This window comes from Hydra vulgaris, chromosome 09 (assembly GCF_038396675.1).
Source record: "Hydra vulgaris chromosome 09, alternate assembly HydraT2T_AEP".
NCBI lineage: Eukaryota > Metazoa > Cnidaria > Hydrozoa > Anthoathecata > Hydridae > Hydra > Hydra vulgaris.
Window position 1 is genome coordinate 12751755 of NC_088928.1, and position 25332 is coordinate 12777086.

The window sequence follows — 25332 nt, forward strand, 5'->3', positions numbered from 1 at the left end:
ATGTGCGAATCAATTGCAAAAACTGGCATAAGTGCGAACTGGCACAAGCGCGAACTGGCATAAGTGCGCCGAAAGAATTTGCAAACATTGGCATAAGTGCGAATTGGCATAAGTGCGAACTTGCCAATTCGCCACTTATGCCAATTTGCACTTATGCAAATGTTTGCAAATTCTTTCGGCGCACTTATGCCAGTTCGCGCTTGTGCCAGTTCGCACTTATGCCAGTTTTTGCAATTGTTTCGCACTTATGCCAGTTCGCACTTCTGCCAGTTCGCACTTATGTCAATGTTTGCAAATTCTTTTGGCGCACTTATGCCAGTTCGCGCTTGTGCTAGTTCGCACTTATGCCAGTTTTTGCAAGTGATTCGCACTTATGCCAGTTCGCGCTTGTGCCAGTTCGCACTTATGCCAGTTCGCACTTATGCCAGTCGCACTTATGCTGATTCGCAGTTATGAAATTCGCACTTATTTAGTCGCCCCATCGACGGTTTTTTTTGTTTCGTAAAATTCGGTACGAAAAAAAAAAATTCCTGATTCTCAATATCCTTTCGAAAGAATTTTATTTTTCCGTAATTGTACAAAATATTCCGGTTAACAACTCTTATACTATGATTTATTTTAAAGCTTTTTAATTAAAACATTATTTACGCCTAATAACGATCTATTCAATTTAGATCTAAATGCAACGAAAAAACAAAATAGGCCGGTGTCATGAAATAAATTAATCCCGTCAGGGTCAGGGTTAGGTTAATAAATTAACTCCCGTTGCGTGAAAAATTACCCGGGGAGTTAATCTATTTCGAAATAGATTAACTCCCCTTGAAATAAATTAACCCCTGTCGGCGAAACAAATTAACTCCCCATAATATTTTAACTCCCTTGGAACAACTTATACGAATTACAAAATAAGTGTTTTAGCTTGATTTTTTCCAAATATGATGTTTTTAAATCTGTTAATTAGTTATTGATATGGATATAAATTATATTTCCAATATTATTATATTAAAAAATTACCCGGGTGAATGAAAAAAAGTAATCGCTTTTTCTTTGTATTAGTTGTTTTTTTGAGAATAAAAACTTTACTTATTTCAGAAATTTTTTTGTTTACGTAAAGTTGAACTACTCAGCGTTTTTAGATAAACTTTACGTAAATAAAAATAAACTTTACATCAATAAAAATAAACTTAACGTGAATAACTTAAATAAACTTTACGTGAATAAAAACTTCAGCAATTTTGCTCAAATTTTTATTTATACGTGAATAAAAATGGTGGTTAAACTTAACAACCACCCACAGATACTGTTTTAATAGTTTAAAAAATCTAAAGTACCTAACCTATTTCTTGATAGACTTGGCCGGGTTTTTTTTTATTTTTTTAAATGTTTTTAGTGTTTACTTCAAAGGAAAGTTTGTGCTGTTTTCTTTAGATTAAATAAAAACTGAATAATTGATTGTCTCATCTTACCCACATGTGTTCAAAAACATTAACTTGTTACAAATTTTACAAAACTTAAAAATCAAATTAAGTTAATGTTTTTTTTTGGGAAATAAGAAGAGATGGGCCGATTCCGATTCCGATTCTTCCGATTTCACCGATTCTCAAGGAATCGTAAGATCGCAATTCTCAACTTTTTTTAACGATTCCGATTCTTTTTAAAAAGACTTTTTAATAGAGCATGAAGGTTAACCGTTAAACGGTTAATAGGTTAACCTTAAACTTTAAAATTAACCTTAAAATTTTAAAGGTTAACCTTAACCCTTAAAATTAACCTTAAAATTTTAAAGGTTAACCTTAACCTTTAAAATTAACCTTGAATTTTTAAAGGTTAACCTTAACCTTTAAAATTAACCTTAGAAAATTAACCGAAGTATTCGGTTAACCATACAAAATAACATTTTGTACGGTTAACCGAATATGAATTTTTTTTAAAGTGTATAAACTAGAAACAGTGTTGCAGTTTAAAGACGACAAAGTCTCATGCAGAGGTGGTGTTTAACCCCCCCCCCCTTTTTTTTTTTAATTTGGCATCTATCTAGAAGAGAGAAGTTAAATGAATTTAATTTAATTTAATTATCTGTAAGAGAGAGTTTTTCTCTTTTCACTTTTACAATCAGTGCTTGTTTACTAATTGTGTTGAAAAGTTCTACATATATATACCGTAGATTTCCCTAATTCCGAACAAAATCGTACTTAAAGTTGAATAACTCCGCTTGCTTTTTGAATTTTATATTAATTTTTTTAAATAAATAAACTGGAATCTAAACTGAATCGAACCATATTAAGCAACAAGTATATTTATTGTAAAAATATTGTTAATTTTGAAATTTAAAAAGTCAAGTAGTTAACCGTCGTTAGTCAGAAGAAATCTCAGTTATTAGTATTAGGTTGGTTGCAGCCTTAAAGAAGGCTCCCCCATTAATCAAATAGGAAGCTTGTAGTGATTTTTTATCATTTAGCAATGCAATTTTAACCTTTAGGCAGTTGTATTTTGAAATGGCAGTAATTCAAAGACTGAAACATTGTTCAGTAACCCCTTAATTTTGCTCACTGAAAATTATTATTTTATAACCTTTCATTATTATAACCACGCCATTATTCTTTGCCATTAAATAGTATCACAGTTAGTTTTAATTAAATAGTATCGCAGCAATACATCTATGTTTTTCTATTATCTGTAAATTATCAAATCTGTACAGTACAACTACGGTTGCTATCTCCAAATGAATACTTATTTATTTGGAGGTGGCAACCCTAGCTGTGCTGTACAGATTTAATAGTTTTTAAAAAAACTATAATGAAAAAGTTGTTGTATTCAAAAAATATTGTTTTAAGGCGCCAAGCTACAAAAATTAAAACTAATAAAAGTTATTCACACTCCTTGCACACGAATTCAATTGTTTCGTGATAATTGATAATACAAGGAATACACGGCCAGTTAGAACACTTTTCACATGCAACCCATTTGTTGCTTGTAGTTTCGTCCCAAAGGCTTCCGCAAGAAATACAAAGACGATTGATATGGTAGGGATTACAGCCGGCGGCAGGAAGACACTCAATATTTTGACTAGTAGACATCTTTGTTGTTTTGTTATATTTCTGAGACCGTTTTCGGGGTTTTTTAAGTTTTAGAAGGTTTTTTTCTTCTTTTTTTTTTAATTTTTGTTCTTTGAGAATTACTGAGTCCAATTTTTTTTTTTCTTTAATAACTTTTCTGGGTTCTTTTTCATCTAGTTTTCTTTCACAGATATTTTTCGCATATTTTTTCATGAAACTATCGTACCACTTTCAAGTAGGTTTACCGTTCTTGAATAAATAATTTTGTTTAGATTCCTTCAAATAGTTTTCGACCATAGTTAAAATATCATTTCTTTTTAAGCTGAAGCCAATGTCACTCATAAACTGTACAAGTTCAACTATAACCCTCTCCGTTACTTGGCTTATTGCTCTGGGCCTACCAACACCAGCATCTCCATTTATTCCTTTTAGTCTGCAAAAAATAGTCGTTTTAGGAATGTTATAGAATGAAGTGGTTTTTGAATATGACATCTTCTTATTATTAATAGCTTCAATACAAAGTTGAATTTTTCCTTCACGATCTTCATTTTTTTCAAACTTTGACATTTTTTCATTAACAAACGTTAAGACAAACAAGGCGTTTAGAAATTCAATAAAAACTTTTAATTAAAAAGGTTAAAAGCGTTTGTGAGTTTCTAAGTTAATGACGTTAAAGTACTATTGTTAAATGTTGTTGTTAATTACTAGCGCGTAAAAACGCTAACTTTTGCAAAAAAAAGTGCATTCCATAATCTGTTCGGAATTTGGGAAACGTTTTAATTATGCAGAAAATGTACTGTTTTTAAGATATCTTACAAAGTATTGCTAATTTTTGACTTTTTTTTTCAGATAAATATTCACCATCAAATTCTACATCGAACGGTACGCAATTTAAATTGTCTTTTTTTTTTTAAGTCGGTTTTATATTGTTGGTTTTTCAGGGTTTTAAAAAGTGTTTTGCTTGCAATTAAAAAGTTTAATGGTATCAATATATATTTTGAAAATATTTTTTGATATTCTCATTACCCTAGTCTTCTAATTTATTAATCAGTTTTCCATTTAAAAATTCTACAAAAATAAAAGATGTAAAAATAAGTGAACTAAAGCTGTTCGGAATTAGGGACTGTTCGGAATTAGGGAAATCTACGGTATATTCAACTTCAACAAACTTCAAATTCAATTCATTTAGAAAATATACCATATATTTCAGAGATCCAAAAGTATTTTGGTTACTTATAATATTCTTGATTATTTGCAATAGCTATTTGTTAACTTGTAACAGTTTTATGAATTTTTAAAAATATAGCGCTGAAATATTTTTATACAGAATATAAAATTTTTAAACTGTGTCAACAGTTTTTCACGAAACTACAAATAGGGAATTTACAACCTAGTCCGCCCCCCCCCCACACACTCCTCCCCCCTCCCGTCAAACAGATAATCTTTTTTACTTGCAAATATTATTTAATTGCTTTCTAGTTATTAATTTCTTTTATTACTTTCAGTTTCATCATCATCAATCATCATGCCGAAAAAATCAATGATTTGGGACTTTTTTACAAAAACTGATGATTCTCATGCTAAGTGTAATGAGTGTGGCGCGATCCTTGTTTCAAAGAATGGCTCAACATCAGGTATAGGGAATCATCTTAAGTGACATCCTCAAAGTTTAATTGAATTCAAGCAAAGAACTGATTCTCAAGCAGTGTTAAATTCCAATGGAGCAAAGAGACACAATGATAGTGAAAGTGATAATGATGAAGACTTCATTCATTGTCGTAAACGTGCTCGTTTAGTAATGACTCCTGGATCATCAATATTACCTCATCAATCAACAAATACTCAGAAAACTCCAAAAACACCAAGAACAGCTCGTGTTGTAAGTCAATGGCCCAAAGACCATCCTGAAAATGTGCAAATAGTTACAGAAATAACTAAGTGGATCATAAGGGAACAGTTGTCATTTAAGATAGTTGATAGTGAAGGATTTCGGACAATATTGTCACTGACAACAAAGGGAAAGTATAACCCTATCTCATCAACTTCCTTGTCCCGTTTAAGAATTCCAAAATTATATCAATTTGTTCAGGACCACATCTCAAAAGTTGTGAATGATGAAAGGCCCTATCTTGATGGTGCTGCTTTTACAACAGACATCTGGACTACTCAGTATAATAATCTTTCATTCCAATCTTTAACTCTTCATTTTATCAATAACCGGTTTGAGCTTAAACGTCTTCTTGTCAAACTTGATTATTTCGGAGAAAAACACACGGGTGAAATAATCTTGGAAAAACTTGACTCATTGATCAAAGGATTGAAATTGGAACATAAAACCCACACATGGGCAACAACAGATGGAGGTACTAATGTTTTGAAAGCTATGCGCCTCGGCAAAGCTAGCCAATTACCATCGATAAATGACAACTTGTGGTGTGCTGATCATCAGATTCATTTGATTGTCACTGATGCTTTAAAAGCTGTTCCTGCCTGGAAAGAACTTTCTTCTAAACTATCTAAATTGGTTAACCACTTCAATCATTCTCCCAAAAATTCCAGTATCTTGAGGAAAATAGCTCTTGATTTTAAGCAGTCACGAACTAAACTGGTACAGAATGTTTCAACAAGATGGAATTCAGATCTGAAGATGTTGCAGTCAATTATTGATCTTGAAGGTTGCATTGCTAAAATGGTTGAAACATCTACAGTCATTGAAGGTTTCTTGCCAAGCCTGGATGAAATTCTTATCATGAAGGGTGTTTTGAACTGTCTTGAACCTCTTGAAAAAATGTCTAGAGCACTTAGTTCTGACAAAGAACCAACTATGAACTTGGTGTTTATGCAACTAGTCAATGTTAGGAGAAAGTTAGTATTCTTTGGTAACCACAGTACTCTTACTTGTGTCAGTGAGATTTCAGAGAAGCTTGTTGAAGGATTAGATGCCCGATTTCCAAATTCTGGTATTGAAACACCAGAATATGTAATGTGTCATTTTCTTGATCCTCGTTATAAGGGCTCTGTTATCAATTTTGCAGGTCCTGAGAAGTATGAATTGATTAAGGTAACTGCTGTCCAAGCCATAATTGATATGAAAAAGCGAGATGGTTCAAAAAGTCCTACTAGTAATGAAATCTCCTCACCAACACTACTGGAGTCTGAAGAAGATGAACAGGAAGATGTTTGGGAACAGGCAAATAAAAAACTTTATGGGAAACAGCAAAAAAGACAAAATTCTAAAGATGACTCTTTTAAGGAGGCACAAAATGAAGTAACGTTATATGTTGAAGAAGGCTGTGTACACAAAGATTCAAATATCCTTCAATGTTGGAATAACCAGCAAAATAAATTTCCATATCTAACCAGACTAGCCAGGAAGATGTTGTGCATCCCAGCATCATCTTCTACATCAGAAAGAGTGTTTTCAATAGCTGGAAATATATTGACAGAACGAAGAACTTGCCTTAGCATTGACAACATTGAAATGCTTGTTTTCATGAAAGAGAACATGAAAGAAATGAACAATATCACATGGCCTGGATTTGAAGAGAATGAGAATGAATAAGATAAGATATCCAATAAAATAAAACATGTTATAAAAACAAAAAAAACAAAAAAAACAACAAAAAAAAAAAAACCTCCATCACAAAGGATAGCCTTGACGAATAGCTTTACAAAAGCTTGGCGATGGGGCTTATGCCTAGCAGTTAGAGCACTATCCATAAGATTATGCTCTAATTACTATGTAACCAATATCCTTTACACTTTTACATGTTATGAACTTTTAAGTGTAATTAATAACCTTTTACATTTATATAAAGAGCATAAAAATTTTAAACCTAAAATTCTTAGGAACTAAGAAGATATTTTGAGAAAAGGGCATTAATCCGTGACAATATAAACAAATTTAAGGGTTAAGGTTAACTGTTAAAATTAATCTTAAACTTTTAAAGGTTAATGTTAACTGTAAAAATTAATCTTAAAATTTAAAAGGTTAACCTTAACCTTTAAAATTAACCTTAAAGTTTTAAAGGTTAACCTTAACCTTTAAAATTAACCTTAAGATTTTAAAGGTTAACCTTAACCTTTAAAATTAACCTTAAAATTTTAAAGGTTAACCTTAACCTTTAAAATTAACCTTAACTTTTTAAAGGTTAACCTTAACCCTTAAAATTAACCTTAAATTTTTAAAGGTTAACCTTAACCCTTAAAATTAACCTTATAATTTTTAAAGGTTAACCTTAACCTTTAACATGATTAACCTAAAAATTAACCGTTTAACAGTTAACTGTCATGCTCTACTTTTTAACGACTTCACTTCTTTTATTATTACTCCCTTGATAATTTAAGTTAATATATAAACTCTTTGACGTTGAGATTTTGTTTTCTTTAATTTACGTTAAATCTTCACTTTCGCATTTAATATTGTCGTTGAAGTTAAGTAACTGTGAAGGAAAACCTTAACAACAGTAAACGTTGAAAATAAAAGTAAAAGTTTATACTCTAAATTTCAATTGATTTATTTTATTCAATTTACCGACGGTAAGTATAATTATAAAAATCTTATTTGCTTGTATTATTATAATTATTGTTAGTATTATTATTTTGTATTATTATAAATGCTGTTTTAATTACAGAATATAAACATATATATATATATATATATATATATATATATATATATATATATATATATATATATATATATATATATATATATATATATATATATATATATATATATATATATATATATATATACGGAGACTGCGAGAACGAACCTATATATGCTTATGCAACAATACTAGATCCCAGATTTAAAAAAAAGATTTTTAGGAGCAGGACGATGGCTGAGAAAGCTGTTACTTTATTAATTGGCGAGTTAAATGCATTGGACATAGACGAGGGTCATGAAATTAAAGCTGCTGAAAATCAAGAACATACCACACCTGCTCCAGGTGCTGTCTGGTCATTATATAACCAATTAATCAACACAAATTCTGTAGTAAGTATTGTGCTTCTATATTAGTATTGTACTTTAAATATTGCAAGCCTATAAATTGTTTTAATGTTTTAGATTTATACTGCGCATTGCACAATGTCAGACGAAGTAGCAGTGTACTTCAAAGAACCTCTACTTGCAAGTCACGAGGACGTCTTTGAATATTGGAGGAAATCCAAATTTCTTAACATGAAAAAACTAGCACAGAAATATTTAGGGACGCCTCTATGTACAGTGATTTCGGAGCGGTTGTTTAGTACCGCGGGTCTTATCTGCGACCGGAAAAGAAGCCGGTTAACTCCGGAACGAGTGCAAATGCTTGTGTCTTTGAACAAGAACCTCCCGTTTCTTAACTATCAGTACTAACGGTACTAATATCATATGTAAAAGCTGATTGAAAAGACAACATTCTGTGTATCTGATCACTTTTACCATTACTTATGACTATATTATTTGTTTCTTAATAATAATAAGTTCCATACAAACATATATATTGTTTAATATGTTACTTGTTTAGTTGCTATTATTTCACAGGGCCGACGACACGGTTTTTAAAATAGAGAGAGAACACTCCCTTATTTCGAAAAAAAATTCTATTTATAGGTCAATTTTTTTAAAAAGGGGCATGTCCCTGGGGCTTGGTGTCTTTGGTTCTGTTTCACCTGTACCAATATAACTAATTTTGGTGTTTTCACTTTTAAAATCTGCATAGGTATTAAATTAACATGATACGACGGTTAAATTATTAATTTAATTACCAGTTTTAATTAAAATAATAAGAATCGCAAAAGAATCGCAATTGGTAAAGAATCGGAATCGCAACAGAGAATTGGAATCGGTATTTTTCGGAATCGGCCCATCTCTAGAAATAAGCAATAAAGAAATTTTTTTCCAAAAATAATAAGCGTAAAACTGGAAATGTAAATATTTATCAAGTCTAAAACTTGCATCTATCATGTCTGCGCTAAAAAACGCATTGAAAATATGGTGTCTACTACCCCGTTTACATTGACGTTGAAACACGTTTTATTTTAAACGCGATTTATATTTTTAATGTGATAAACTGTATAAAACAACAATAAAACAGCATGGCGAGGTTGTTTTATATTAGCACAAGCCTTTTAAGTTGACAAAAATACTTCACAGTATTGTTTTATTATTGTTTTTTACAGCTTTTGCAATAAAAATTTATTACGCATTTAAAACAAAACATGTTTTATCGTCAGTATAAACAATAAGTTACAATAAAACTAGCTAAATTGTCATTCCAAATTAAGCATTCCAAAAAAAATGCATTTAGCTTAGCAAGTAAAACTAAAAAGTTAATCTTTAATAATAATAAAGGACAATGACTATTACTGTCTCCATTATTGTTTTCTGTTGTCGCGTACTACCCCGATTTCAGGGCCACCCAGAGGGAAGGGGGGCACTGGGTACATTTTATCTAGGTACACAGACAAATGGGGCACATGCAACCCTCAATAAAAGATTTTATTAAAATTTTTATTAGACATAAAGAGAACTACTCCTTGGAGAAATTTAAAAGAGAATCTAATGACTCTTATTACAAATTAGAATTTATTTTAACAGATTTCAAATATTTATTATTCTAAATTTAATTCAAAATAAAATTAAAAAAAAACGTTGTTATTATCACTAAATGAATATATCTTATTTAACATTAATATAGAAAATGTGTATGCATTAGCATATATGTATGTTTAAATTACTTTTATTTTAAATCAGTATAAATATACTATAGTTTCACGTTCTTTTAAAAACATTTTTTGCATTTTCGCAAATTTTTATGTATTTTAAAACGGATTATGCATATATTTGCTTTTATATAAACACAGACAATATGTACACGGGCTCGGTGATAAGACAATTTATTTTTTCTTCTTACTACGGCCTAAATTTATATATGCAGTATGTATTTATTGTAAATTTATCAAACGGCAAACTTTCAAACAGGCAAATTATCAAACGGCAAATTAAAAAAGGAAGATTATTTGCATTATTTTGAGCCAAATATTTATAAAAAAATATAAGATTTTTATTTTTTCTGTAAGATATTTTGTAAGATTTTTTAGAATTTTACTACATGAAATGAAATTAAAATTTAGGTTAAGTTAAATAGAAATTTTACAATTTTTATTTTTTCTGCTTGGAAGGACTGATTGCAATGACTCCAATTTAAATTAGTTAAAATTCGAATTACATAACACTTATCTGAACATAATGTTTTAAAACATTCTCGATGTTTTAAAACATTCTCGATGTTTTAAAACATTCTCGATGTTTTAAAACATTCTCGATGTTTTAAAACATTCTCGATGTTTTAAAACATTCTCGATGTTTTAAAACATTCTCGATGTTTTAAAACATTCTCGATGTTTTAAAACATTCTCGATGTTTTAAAACATTATCAATATTACATAAATCAGTTAAGTCACTAACATTCCAACAATTTTCAAATACTTTTTCTCAATACATTTATTAAATTAATTTGATTTTGTGAAATTGCATTTAAATCCTTTTCTCTTTAATTCCTTTGAGAATTAAATTCTTTATAAAAAATTCAGTTCGATTTCGAAACTAATAAAACTTTTTTATTTTCTTTAAAAATAAGTAACGCGCTCCTTAGAGTTAAAACGTCATGTTCACTTTTCGAAAGCATGATTCAGGGTCCCAAGGCAGAAAAATGGCTGTAGAAAAAGTTGTAAAAGAATACAAGAATAAACGTACGATAAAATTAAAAAAAAAAAGGCATTTATTAAACCTACGTCCGACCAAGAAGTAAAGGTAAAGGTTAAAAGCTTTATTTTTTATTCACAATGTTATATTCATAATTTCATTCCAAAACTGTAAAAACAATTCCTTTTTAAACGGACCTTGTTACCAACAGCGTTGATGAACCCTTAAGTCCAAGAAAGCCATCTTCCCCTTCAAATTTTTCAATTGCCTCTGAAGAAAAAGATAATAATCGGGTGAGTTTGAGACGCATTCTTATTTTACAAAAAACATGCCGATATTAAAAACATATCATTATATATCTGCAGATTGTAAAAACATATCATTTAATATCTGCATATAATAAAAACATACCACAATTCTTGAATTGATTGAAAAAATGATTTTTTTAAATTTGGATCAAGAGGCGATTCAACTGGGTGATCAAGCAGTTAGAAACAACACCGCTTTGTGGAAGAGGGTTTTGATTAAGATTAGCAGAAACTGGCTTATCTGGAGTGGACCTGTATAAGCTTTCGTTTGTTTTCCCTACTCTAATTTTGGACAAAAGCATAATTTTGGCCCTTGATTTAAATTTTTCCGCTTCATGTGGAATGGCGGAATAAAAGATAATTGGCGAAAGCTAGGAGAAAAGATTAAAAGCCAACAGTGTAATGTTCAACACAAAAATCACTACATCGTCTGGAAATCAGCCTTTGAAGCCTTGAAAATTCAGACCGGTATTGATTCAGAACGTGAAAAGTCAATAAGAAATGAGTTATTTAAGTTGTATGAAATTTTACGCTGCGTCCTGGAAATCACTCTTCATTTAACTTCAAGAAATCTAAGTTTTCGAGGTGTGTTAGCAGTTTATGTTCAAAAAATAATTTTATTGTTGCTTGGAATATTAATCTAGATATAATCTTTATTTCAATATTTTGTTCATATTTGTGTAGGTTCATCAAACATGCTGGACGAGTATGAAAAAGTTGTTAGTCCTTGGCCTTGTCCTTGACGTAGGCCTTGCCCTAAGGTCAAAAATTAAGAGCTTGGCCTTAGTCTAAGCCTCAAAACTATTGGCCTTGGTCTTAGTCTTGAAAATTTTGGCTTTGACCTTGATTCTTTTGGCCTTGAACTTAAAAATATACATAAAATTAAAGAATTAAAAGTTTTCATTCTTTATTTTTATGTATTTTTGTTTTCGGTTTTCATATATATCTACAAGTATATTTTTTTTATTAACTTCGTTGAATTCTGCCCATAACCGTGATCTATTTTTACAACATGTGGTTTTATTGTAACAGCACTTGCTACCTACAGTTTTGTTAATAATTGGCCTTAACGTGAGGTAAAAATTTAAGTACTTGGTGTTGAAAATGTTTGCATAAACATTGGCCTTTAAACTCTTATTCTTGGCCTTGACTTTTGAAATGCTTGGCCTTGTAACTATAGGGTTCGGCCTTTCCAGATGTGGTCTTGGCCTTGACCTTGCTACTTTTGGCCTTTTTAACAACTCTGGAGTATGATAATGGTAACTTTTTAGCCAACCTCGAGCTGTTGGGGAAACACAGTAACCAACTTCAGTTCCACCTAGAAGAAGTTTCTCGACACCAAAAACAAGGAGCCAAAATGCAAGCGCACTAGTTAAGCTGGAGAACTCAAAATAGGTTCATTATGGCATGTGGTGATACTGTTTTCGCTGCTATTATCGTAGAGGTCCACACAGCCATTTATTTTTCCATTATTCTTGATGGAACGTCAGACGTGTCTCAAACAGAACAAATCAATTTTGTTCTTCGATTTATCCGCCTAAGATCTAAAAACCAATGGATAGTAAAAGAGCATTTTCTGAAGGTCAAAAATCTGGAGAAAAAAAGGGTTCTGACAATGCGAAGCTGATTTTAGACGTTTTGGATAAAAACCAAATTGATTTAAAGAACTGTAGGGGCCAGGGCTATGATAACGGGGTTAATATGTCCGGTGTATGCAAAGGAGTGCAGGCCATCATTCTCGAGAAAAATTCTCAAGCTTTGTTCATGCCTTGCAGTGCGCATAGTCTCAATCTAACTAGCGTTCATTCTGCAGAATCCTCTACTGTAGAACCATTTATCAAGAACTATTTTGGCAACATCCAGTCGTTGTATAACTATTTTACTAGTAGCCCCATGCGCTGAAAAATTTTGACTGAGGCAACTGGACAGTCCCAGTTAGCTTCGTATGGGTTTCAAAATGATTTTGTTAAGACGAGGACAAGGAAAAGGAAAACACTTAATGGCGAGTCGATGAATACAGCCTACTTACAAAAAGACGAATCAAAAATGCAAACTCCAGGCAAATCTCTACGTAAATGATGTAAAAAAAGAGAAATTGATTGAAGAAATCCGTTATTTAGATGTCCTGAAGCAATCAAATACTTTCGGAAAAATAGAATCTCTTTCTTCTATCAAGTTGCTCAACAGAATCTACAAGAAAGGTCTTCAGTCAATATTTCCTTCGATCTACATTTTGCTTCGCATGTTTAATATAATCTCCGTTTCAGTGGCTGAAGGATAGCCGTCTTTAAGTAAGCTTGTTCTCTTTTAGTCCAAATTGCGATCACTAATGACTGAAGAACACCTTACTAACCTTATGGTGATTTCAATTGAAAACGACATTGCCAAGACTTTATCGTACGAAAATATCATTTGTAGTTTTGCAAATGAGAAAGCCCGCAAAGTGAAATAAGTGTAATGTGACTAGTCTTTATAATTAACATTTTATTGATTAAATATATTATTCCATTCACTTTAATTTGTATTTCCTTTTTATTACATATAATCAAGTTCAAATATAGAGTGTTTATGTGCTTATTATGTGTCTATACGTTATAGTAGACATACGGACAATAAACAGTAAAACTGATGCTTAATTTAATATTCTAAGGAATCCAAGGTTTGGGGCACCGAACAAAAAATGACTTTGGTCACCATAAAGACTTCGTACGGGCCTGCCCAAATTACCCCTTATACGATCTCAATTACCATTCATAAAGGAGGAGCAAAAATCCGTTTCGGTTTCGTTTTGATCCCCGTTAGAATTTTATTAAATAATAAAATAAACATTAATTGTTCTTAACCACTTTAAACCTGTCGTGCTTTGTACTATATCTTCCCCTATTAAGTTAGGGTATTTAATAATCAAAACTAAACAAATAAAAAATATAAATTTCTTGTAATGTTATAATTTTTAATTTAAATTAACTAATTCAATTTTTTTTTAAATTAAAGCATTTACAATAATATTGTAATTTTTTGATTGTACACTATACATGTTTCCAAATTTTATAGATCTTTATACTATGGATATAAATGAGTGGCAAGATTATCAAAATTGTGTTGACCGAGAGGTATTATGATTATTTTATCATAATAAGTCTATTTAAACTAGTTGAATTAAAGTTTTTAAGTGTAGAGCAACGTTTCCTATTCTTTTAAGTTCTGTGAAGTTCTCTAAAAATAATATCGTCAACTCCGAAAAAATGATAATGTGTAAAAAAGTATTTATCATAAAGTATTTGCTTACTAAATATCTTATACTTACTGACACATAAGGCTTTTAATTATAAATTTTACATAATTAATTATTAGGCTTTATAAACACAAAAAACAAAGTTAAAATTAAAAGTCAGTATTTAAACAATAGAATTTTCAAAAAAATATTAGGTATAGAATTTATGTATATCTTAAAAAATTACATATATGCAAAAAGTGACAAACAATTTAAAACCGAAACATTTATAAATTCAGTAAAAGATAGTAGCATGAATCTATATAAATAAATTACAAAAACATTAAAGTTCTATAAACAGAACCTTTTTTCTAATAAAAACTATATTAAATTGGTTCTCCATAGGACAAGAATTATACATACATATATACATACATACAAACATACATACATACATACATACATACATACATACATACATACATACATACATACATACATACATACATACATACATACATACATACATACATACATACATACATACATACATACATACATACATACATACATGCATACATACATACATACATACATACATACATACATACATTCTTACATTCATACGCGTATACATGCATACAAACTTTTTTTAAAAACGCTATTTTTTATTTAACTATTTTTTATGTTTATTTTCGCTCTATTAGATAATTTAAAAAGCATAAAAGTTTTTTGGTTAAAATGCTTTGATAAAAATTATAAGAATAATAAAAATGCTAAAGTGGGCAAAACTACATGAAAAAAGGCCCAACAATGATTAAAACATGGACTGATGTGTAGTTTTAAATCTTTAGTTTCAAGAGAAGATTGTTTGTCTGAAAAAAATTGTTGAAAGTATGATAAAATAGTGTGTATTATTGACAGTGAAACATGGTGGATGTAGTGTTAAAGTATGAGGTCGTTTTAGTTGGAATGTCACAGGTTGCATAGTAAAAATAGAGGGAGTAATAATAAAAGTAGTTTACTTGGACCCTTAAAAAGTCATGCTATACTTATGGAAAGTTGGATTAATGGTAAGCCATTTATTTTTTAGAACAAAAAGACTTGAAGCTTATATCCAATACAAATTTTTCAGAACATTGTATAAGTTATTTGACTGGGTCCGAGAATGATCATGTATTGAATAGAATGATTTAGCCTCTCCAATCACAACTTTCTCTTACTGGATTTTTAAGAGAGGAATTTAAAGTAACATCAAAAACTAATGCCTAATGATGCATAAAATGTGAAAAAACTTATTAGTTAATGGCATAAAAGTGACTTAGTGACAAATTGGATAAGTCGTTAAGTAGAATGCTAAGAATATGTATGGCAGTTATTGTTGCTAAGGGTGATTAATAGACAAGTAAATTATAAACTAATCTAATGAGACTTTATATTGATTTTTTTGTAAACCTAATAAATATGAAGATAACATAATTCAGTTAGATTTTGTTTTCAGTTTCATCCCAATAGTAAGTTAAACTTTGATATCTTATATCAAAAAGTATGACCATTCAATTATTTACGGACGGTAGTATATATATATATATATATATATATATATATATATATATATATATATATATATATATATATATATATATATATATATATATATATATATATATATATATATATATATATATATATATATTCAAGAATGTTAATCATCATAGTAGATTTTCTTATATGCAGTGTTATTTTAATAAATAGAACACATTTAGATAGTATGTATAGGCATTTTAAAAAATTGTTGTCTTTTGGGACACCCTAATATTGCATTGCCAGATGTCTGGCTTTTAAATAATACAGTGCTATAAAAATTAAGATTTTTACTGTGCTATCCTTTGTAAAAACCAGACAACTGTTGACACTACCCTAATATATATATGTATGCCAAATTTGCAAACTCATGAATTCTTTATCGTTGCAGAATTCGTCATATCAAATTTTACAGTTTTACTTTTACCTTTAAATATATTTGCTGTTTTAAAAAGTCATTTGTTTATTAAATAGTTTTTAAACTTTCATTGAACAATATGTCTTAGTGATCGAAGTGGTTAGGTTGCAAGAAATTTTAGCACAACATCACAATAGAGATATTTAAGTTATTAATTTGTTAAGTCTATGCGTTCAACACAAATTACAAAAACAACCTTTTTTTTATAGGAAAAAAGGTTTAACATCCAAACTTATTTTCTTCAAAATTAAATAAGGGGGGGGGGGGGAAGTTTTTTTTAATTTAAATTGTTCACCTCCCCAAGGCAGAGAAAACCACTTCAGCCAAGGAGGCTGCTTTTTGTGGTTACAACCTTCTCTCAACCCTATAACTCCGAAACATGAACCTTGTTGATCAAAGCCGCTGCGTGGAAAAATGAGTTAAGCACGGTACTACCAGGGACATGGTGGGGATTGAACTCAGAACTTTTTGCTTATAAGGAGAGTGCTCTACCACCTCACCACTACCGCATAAAGTTATAAAGTATGGACCATTATTAATTCGATACAAAGGTTTGACAGAGTTTTATTTTCTACCATTAAATAACGGTTTGCACAACGACTACCGAAGGGTTTAAAATTTTTTAAATTTACGTTATAAATTATTTTTTTATTCATAACTGTAAAAGATAGACAATATGTGTAGTTTTTCTACCACTTACTAAAAAATATTGAAGTAAGTTGTTAGTATAGAAATGGTTGGTGTAGAATAAACTTACCAAGACCCGTATTTTATGGGTATGTAATGCTAGTATACATTGTAAGACTAGTTTTCATAATTCGCAAACTTGGCAACAATAGGCTGAATTCTTGAAATCTGCAAAATTTTGCCCATTTTACAAATGACAAAAATTTTTTAAAATACCTCTACTTACTACATTATTGTGTTTTATATATTAAAGTAACACTAAATTTAAGAAAATCTTTTATGGAAATTAACATTCTTGAAAAATTCTCATTTATTAAAAAATTCTTTATCTGTATGCTACATCCTTTTTCAGCAAATTTATAAGAAGTTTTGTCAAAATAATAACTTTTGGTTCTTTGTGTAAGTTGAGACATTTTAAAATTCCTTTTTTTTTAAGTTAACTAAAATTGAAAACTGAAATTATTTTAAATATTTGAAAACAATCAGGAAGATTTTTTTTTATCATTTCGAGTTTTTAAGTTTTTATTGCGTATTTTATTTTTTTGTAATTTGCATAATTTTGTAATATTATTTTTTTTATTGGTTTTACTTAAGCTAACGGTCTTCTTCTACTGGTACAATAGGTCTTACAATAAAAGTGATAAATTTAAATTCAACATGGCTTTTTTCCTAGAGTTTTTGTTATAATTAGCTGCTTTATGGCAATGTGTATTCTGTGATTAGTTTAAATAAGGATTAAAAAATCATATTTTGTTATTTTGATTTTTCTTTCTGATCTTCAAAAAAATAAACATGGTATAATTTCAAAGTAATTTTTTTTTGTTTGTTCAAAAGTTAAATTTCTGTTTTTTTGTTGTTTCTCATGTAAAAAAACTTTTTTGGAATATTCTTTTGTTTAAAATTTTTCAAAATCTTTTCCCAACAAGCTGCAAACAACCACTATAAAGTTGGGAGTTACCATATATATAGTTTAGAGAAAATTGAAGAAAATTATGGCAAACACTTTTGTAAGAATATGATAGGAATAACGTCTGGGCGACAAGGTTTAGAAGAGTTTAATTGAGAAATTGAGCAACAGAAGCCAGAGTGAATTGGATGTCTAATAATGAGTTAACCTGTTCAATTGGAATGACAGAAAGCAGGTTTGATAAAAATCAAGATTTAAAAAAAAATCAAAAATATCAAAAAAATCGATTTTTTTGATTTAAATTGTCAATCAATTAAATTCATTGATTCCAATTCTTTTTGATTAAATATATTGAATAGGAAAACCAATTTGCCTGCTTTCTAATTCAAAGTTAATTTCTAATGTTTAAATGCACATGACCAAATGATGAAAATATTCTTTCAACTCCTGCAGATGAAGCAACAGCAATAAGTAACTGATCAACAACTTTTAGTAATCCCTCATTCACACGATCATTACGAGATTTTCCCCAATCACGTGGCTTTATAGTTTGAACAATGTCATCACAGAGCCAACCCTGGGAATTAAGAAAAATAAGATCAGCAATAATTTGCCGACCTCAATCTTTTAGAGGTCGGCAAAAAAAAAATGATACAAAGGTCTTACTATAAGACATAGAAACGAGGTCGGTAATTTTTTGCTGACCTTAAACACACTTAAGGTTAGGCAGTTAGGTTGGCATTGTTGAATGCTGACCCTAATTCTAAGGGCTGCAGAGCATAATCTATTGAAATGGTGCTGCTTTTGCTTTAAATTTAACCAAAAGCGGAAGTAAATCTGGATTCTTTGAAGCCGCAAAGTATATTTCAATTTCTATTTTTTCATCAGTTAAATCTTTGCCTCTGTATTTACAATTAATAATATTAGCCAAGAAATGAGCTGGGTTTATTGCCTGCTGTATTCTTTTGGATAACTTCTTCTTAGCACCTTGGCTAAGCTTAGGACTTAATTCCCTTTGAAGGTTCCATATCACTAAACCAACAGTACATCTGTCCCTCTGCATCAAGTCTAATGAACAGCAATTGGTTTAAGCATTTGTAAAAGTTTTCTGCACTTTACACCAAGGTTATTTACAATACTAGTAACATTCTTATCAATTATTGCTCTCTTTTCTTCACAAATTGTTAATAGAATTGGCCAATGTGTTTTATCTAACATCTTGGGGCATTATAAGTTGTAACGCCTCTTTTGCTTTCTATGTAGCTGTAGCAAAATGGTTGTTTCTAAAATATTTAACAACCTGAACTATTTTCTCCTTGATGTTTGGAATTATCAAATTTTGGGCCAATCAATGGAGAATATAAGCTGTACATCCATATGTAGTAACATTAACATCATCTTGAGTTTGCGATTGTTGCCTCATTTTTGACACATTTGATGCGTTATCAGTTACTACACTGCAAACTTTACAACCAAATTGTTTTTTGCATTTATTTATTGCCTTTGAGTTATCATTCATGTCAATCAAATAGTCTGAAGTATGTGAATGGTTAAAGGTATCAATTGTAACTGCAAGATTGATATTTGAAATCGTTGTTGTTACTGTTGCACAAACTATTGGTTCGTTATGGATACTGCTCCACCAATCAACAATAATGATTACGAATTAATCATGAATCAAACCTGAACAGCTAGTTAAACTGTTCTTGTGAACTGTATCTAGAGGTTTCCCACTAATATCAATTTTATATGAGAGTTATATACTGGGCCTAAAAAATGGATTATTTTGATAAACTCTGGATGGTCAACCATTCTGAAAGTTAGTAACATAAATCATTCTTGCTATATATGCTCATCAAATGCTTCTATTTCAGATTTTGTGGTTTTAATAAGGTATGAATCTAAATTTGATCTTGCAACCGCCTTTTTATAAGAACACAACGAAAGTTGCTTTATGTACAATAAATTGACTAGATTCAGTATTCTTAACAGAACATTGACTAGTTTGCACTTCCTCAATTGTCTGATTGATATTTTCTACAGTGTCTTGACAAACAATAATAATTTCATTATCTTGAACATCTTTCAAAAAATTACATTTTCCAACACTTTTGTGGTTTCTCATTTAAGCAACCAAACCTTGGATTCGTACACTGCAGCTTTTGCAGCTTGGGTCAGAGACATGACACAAATCAAAAAATAAAGGTTTAAGAGTGAAGCAAAGTTAACAAGTGAAGAGTAAAGATTAGGGTTGTGCAGAAATTTAGTCACAAAGTTAACAATTTGAGTCAGAGATTGAGAACTACATATGTTGTTGGCTTTTTTGCTATTTGGAATGCAAAAGTCTTTTGCAAAGTCGGGTATGCAAAAACCTTTTGCGTATTTTGATATGCAAAAACTCTTTATCTGTTGGACATTAATTTGTTTTCTTTTACTACATAACACTTGAGTATAATCTTATTTACTCATAAAATTAAAAATTTTCTTTTTTTTTTCAAATTTTATTTAACTATTTTTTGTTTGTGATGAACTATTTTCTGTTTATTCAAAAAGTTTACTATGAAAAAATGCACTTAAAATATTTATACTTCTATACAATATAGTATCCTAGGACGCAATATTGTATCTAAGGATACAATATAGTATCCAAGGATACAATATAGTATCTAAAGATACAGTTATAGTATCAAAGGATACATATAGCATCTAAAGATACAATATAGTATCCAAGGATACAATGTAGTATCCAAAGGTACAATATAGTATCCAAGGATACAATATAGTATCTAAGGATACAATATAGTTTTCAAGGATACAATATAGCATTTTTTGAAATATCTAGGTGGGTGACCCTATTAATTTAAATATATCGAATGGTGTGAATCTAAGTTCGAATGGTGACATTGCGAGGAAATGGTGACAAATCTTAAATGGTAAATAGGATGATCAGAAAGTGTGTGACATTCTGCATAAAATTTTTTATTTTAAATAAGTTTTTTCTTCATTTTATAGATCTCAAAGAGTCATTCACTGTAACTTAGTCCGCAATCACAAACTGGTTTTTGACATTTGCTTGAACTTAAGTTTTAAAAAATATTTTCAAATTTTGTTAATAATAAAGATAGATTACTAGCAATTAGATAGTTTAAAGTTGTATAGTAGTATTATATATAGCAATTACTATACATTATCAATCTTATCTTTTGGGAATTTATTTAGCTAAAAAGAATTGCTTGGAAAAAACTTGTTCTACAAAGTATAAATAGAAGTGAAAAAGACTTTTTTAACAATCAAAACTTACCAGCATGTATTACGTAAGTATATATTATAAATATTGGTAAAAATATTACAAATATTGTTTATCATTAATATTGCTATTTTTTAATATCAAATTTTTAGCTGTCGCTTTTACAGTGCTAGTTTTATATCTTTTTTTTTATGCTAATATTAATATTTTTTTTAAGATTTACTTATATCTTTTGTTTTTATAATTTAAGTTTTTAGATTTAGATTAAAGTTTTAAGATTTAATGTTTAAGATTTACTTATATCTTTTGTTTTTAGAAATGATTTTTGTAATACTCTTGCTTCTCAGTTTCTCTCTGCAATTGATGAAGAGTGTATGCTGACAGGCGATGAACCTGGCCATCTTTTAGATTTTTTATCTAAAGATTATGGACTTCATTTGCTTGTTGCAATTGAGCAGTATGGAGCAAAAGTAATTTTTTTAAAGTATTAGCTTCAAAAACTTTCTAATTTTCATTCTATTCTAACCTGACTGAAGTAATTTTTGAAAAGAAAATGTATACAGCAGCTTCAAATTCTCTTTATAGTATGCAGCTGTCTTTAATATTTAATACCTAAACTATGTATAACATGGACAACAAGATAAAGTGTTGTAACAATATATATAAATTTCATATTTTGATTTTAAAATAAGCTGTTAAGCAAAATTCTGAACAGCTTATTTTACAATATATATATTTTTTCTTTTTCTTTTTGCTATTACATTTATTTTCTTATTTAGATTTTAACTTGTTGCAATGAGCTATCTAGTATACTTTTCTCTCTGCTACCACTTATATTGCAAGGTATATATAAATTATACATTTATGTATTGTGTACATTTTATAATATGTTTTCTACTAGGTGACATTTTTTTTTTACAATACACCTGTTGTATTTGTTATAACATGATCTCATATATATTTTGTATAAAAATATATACGCAATATTATAATAGTATATATATATATATTTTATATATATATATATTTCATATATATTTATAAATCTTTTTTTATATTTTTACATTTTTTTAAGGATACAGTTCAGAAGAAGACAATTTATGTTTAATAGAATCATTGTACGATAAGTGGGACATTATTTCTATAAGCAAAAAGTTTAAAGAGCTGACGAAAAATGTTTTTTTGCTGAATATTGATAGTGAAAGAGATGATGACTTGTCCACAACTTCATTTTATGATAAGGCAATTGATCGAAGTGAACTATTTTTGTTAATAGCATCTGGTTTTCTTACCCTTATACAGAATGATTCAATGAGGAAAAATATTGTGTCATGTATTGATTTTATATGTAAATGTTTAACTGTTGTTTCAGAATGTAAAGTTCCTCCATTAAGTTTTATTTTAATAAAACTTTCAGCAGTTCTAATTTATCAAACTGGCAGTTCTAGTGCTGGTGTTAATTTAATATTATCCAATAAATTTTTTAGTAGTTTTTCTCATATATGTAGCTTATATTTACAATCTAATTTAAGTTCGGACTACATAATATGTTTAAACACATTTATTGCATCTCTTACATCTCTTGTTGAGTGTGTTCCAGTGCTTTTTCTTTCACCATGCAAACATAGTGAGATTTATAAACTCATATATCAAGATATCAAAAAGGAATTTTTCTATATAATAAAAAAAGTACTATCTAAGTATGATTGTTGCAGCCATTATAAATCTACAAAGCTTTTAAAGTGTCACATCACATACTGCATAGAGTTCATATTTAAGCTTATTGTTAAACTCAACAAAATTTTAGAAGAAAATAACTTATGTTATTTAAAATTAAAAAAAAGGACTCACATACTAGATAAGAAAGTTGCAATATCAAAAAATAAATCCAGTCCAATGAGCAGTCCTATGAAATTTCAAATGAATAGGTCATCTGAATCTTGCTCATATTTCTCCAGTGATATGTCTGACATTGAGAATATGCTATCAGCATCAGATGAGTTCAATGATGATAAATTGTTAAATGATGAGTGGTTGCCTGGAAACAGATCAGGTGAGATATTAAATAGTTCAAAATTTGTAAAAATATCTTGTTTGTTGTAGTTTTAATTAAAATTAAGTAATTAGAAATATTTCATTAAATAGATGGTCCTTGTTGCATTGTTTTCACATGTGCCAAGTTCTTTTTTGACTGGTTTATGGAAGAAGAGAATCTTTATATTCAAGAGCAAATTTTGTTCTCTTTGAATAACATTAATTTATGTCAATGTGTTGACATTGACTCATACTTAGTTTTAATTTTGTCTCGGTAAGTTCAATAAATTTTGATTTAAGCTGTTTGTACCTGAAGTCTGATAAAACATTTTTCCACCAGGCATTATCATGTACTCTTTTTTATATTTGGAGTAACATGATTTAATCAAATATACATGTAAAATAATGGTTTTTAATTGAATATTGTAATTAAGTGATAACCTGTTATTAAATCTTACAAGAGAATAGACTGTTATGTTGTTATTGTTATTATATATGTATACACAAACATGCACAAGTGTCTTTTTTTATTTTTCATAAAATCACTTTAATGATATCCTACTGAAATAGCTGTTTGCAGGGGATTCAGTACATATGTTGACTAATTGTTTGGGTAATAAAAATGATAAAAGTTCTTCTAAGTATTGATATTTTTGTTCTTCAAAAAATTTTGTTTTTTATTGTTTTTTATTTCAACTATATAATGCAGTAGTGGTCTAATAGTAGAGCGCTCGCTTTGTAACTGAGTTATTCTGAGTTCAATTCCCACCATGTCCTGGTAGTAATTCACTCAACTTGTTTCTCTGCGCTACAGCCTTGTAAAAGTTTCTGTTTTAGAGTTAAAAGATTAAGAATGAAATAAAATAAAAAATCATAAAAAAAAAATTAAAAAATGATAAACAAGTAGTCTCCTCAATTCTAATGGCTCTTCTGCCTTGGAAAGGTAAATAACAATAAAAAATTTGTTTTTGTACTTTTTATGAAAAAAATTATCCAGATTCAAGTCAGCATTTTTAAACTTGAAGTGTGCAACTATATTAGGATGGTTCTGACCTAAGAGGTTTGATCGGGATGAGGTTTACAAAACATATGTTAACTCACCTGTTAGTTTCATCATTTCAATCAACAAGTTTATCAATTTTTTATATTAATTCGTTACTCACAGGTATTTGATAAATGTTTTTTTTTTTTTAAATTACAATTTTTTTGTTTATAATTAGTATTATTAAAATAAAAAACAAATTCCTTTTTTATTTATTTTGATAGTGTTAAGTATAAATGATTTCTGTTAACAATTTCTCTGCACACTATGTATGTGATTAGTAAGTAATGCATAGTTGAAAAAATGCAGGGTTGAAAGACTTTATTTCGAAAAAAAAATACTAAGTTAAATTTTTATTTAAGTATAACCAATATGTATTTTGCTTGAGTAAATTATTTTCATAAGTTATAGCAAAATAGCTTTTAGTGCTTTATCATCACTTTTCTTAGATGGAATGAAGTGTTATCATGTTATCAATTTAAATATTTTTTAAATTGAGAACTAATAAACTTTGAATTGCTGATACGACCTTTGCTAATTTATTTTGAGTACAGGTTTTTAAATAATTTCTGACAAATAAATTATTTTTAAAAAATTAAATAAGTTTTAAATAGATTCTGACCATTAATGGTCAGTGACCAATAATTAATATCCCCTTTTCACCATATATCCTTAATAAATGACGCTACGCTTGTTAGAAGATGTAGAACATGTTTTTTATCACAAACCTGGCATGTCATAATATTATACTCACATATTCATATTTATCAAATTGCAATCGCTGACTTGTCAGGCTTGTTTCAAATAAAACCACAACTCATTCCTTGTAACAATATCAGGAAGTCTCCATAAATTGTTTCTGTATATGGAAAAATGTTCCTTTTTTTAAATTTGAATTTGGATAAAAATAATTTCCTTTGAATATGGAAAAATATTCCAAGTCTATCTTTTTGATTGGTTAATTTGTTGGGTATCCAATATCATGCTTGTTTTTTTTTCTGAAGAAGAGCTGAGAAAAATATAATTGATTGTAAAATGGTTTATTGATACTAAGGCTTTACATTGCATTAGATTTTTCTTCAATAATAGTATAAATTTTTGTTGTTGTTGTTATTCACCTCCTCAAGGCCGAGAAGGCC

At 29.2% G+C, this 25332-nt stretch overlaps 2 protein-coding genes across 2 annotated transcripts in view; both read left to right on the forward strand.

Annotated features, from left to right (window-relative positions):
- Nucleotides 1–4675: 4675 nt before the first annotated feature.
- Nucleotides 4676–6618, forward strand: LOC136085280 (uncharacterized). The gene is made up of 2 exons (XM_065806571.1): nucleotides 4676–4690; nucleotides 4741–6618. Exons 1-2 carry the CDS (start codon nucleotides 4676–4678, stop codon nucleotides 6616–6618), a joined length of 1893 nt encoding a protein of 630 aa, XP_065662643.1.
- A 6756-nt stretch (nucleotides 6619–13374) lies between these two features.
- Nucleotides 13375–25332, forward strand: part of LOC100198694 (lysosomal-trafficking regulator) — a 144971-nt gene continuing 133013 nt past the window's right edge. Inside the window, exons 1-7 of the mRNA XM_065804763.1 lie at nucleotides 13375–13514; nucleotides 14115–14173; nucleotides 21090–21184; nucleotides 21434–21587; nucleotides 21897–21960; nucleotides 22193–23170; nucleotides 23263–23425. Coding sequence (XP_065660835.1) covers nucleotides 14126–14173; nucleotides 21090–21184; nucleotides 21434–21587; nucleotides 21897–21960; nucleotides 22193–23170; nucleotides 23263–23425 — 1502 coding nt within the window. The 5' untranslated portion in view covers nucleotides 13375–13514; nucleotides 14115–14125. The remainder of the gene's footprint in view (nucleotides 13515–14114; nucleotides 14174–21089; nucleotides 21185–21433; nucleotides 21588–21896; nucleotides 21961–22192; nucleotides 23171–23262; nucleotides 23426–25332) is intronic.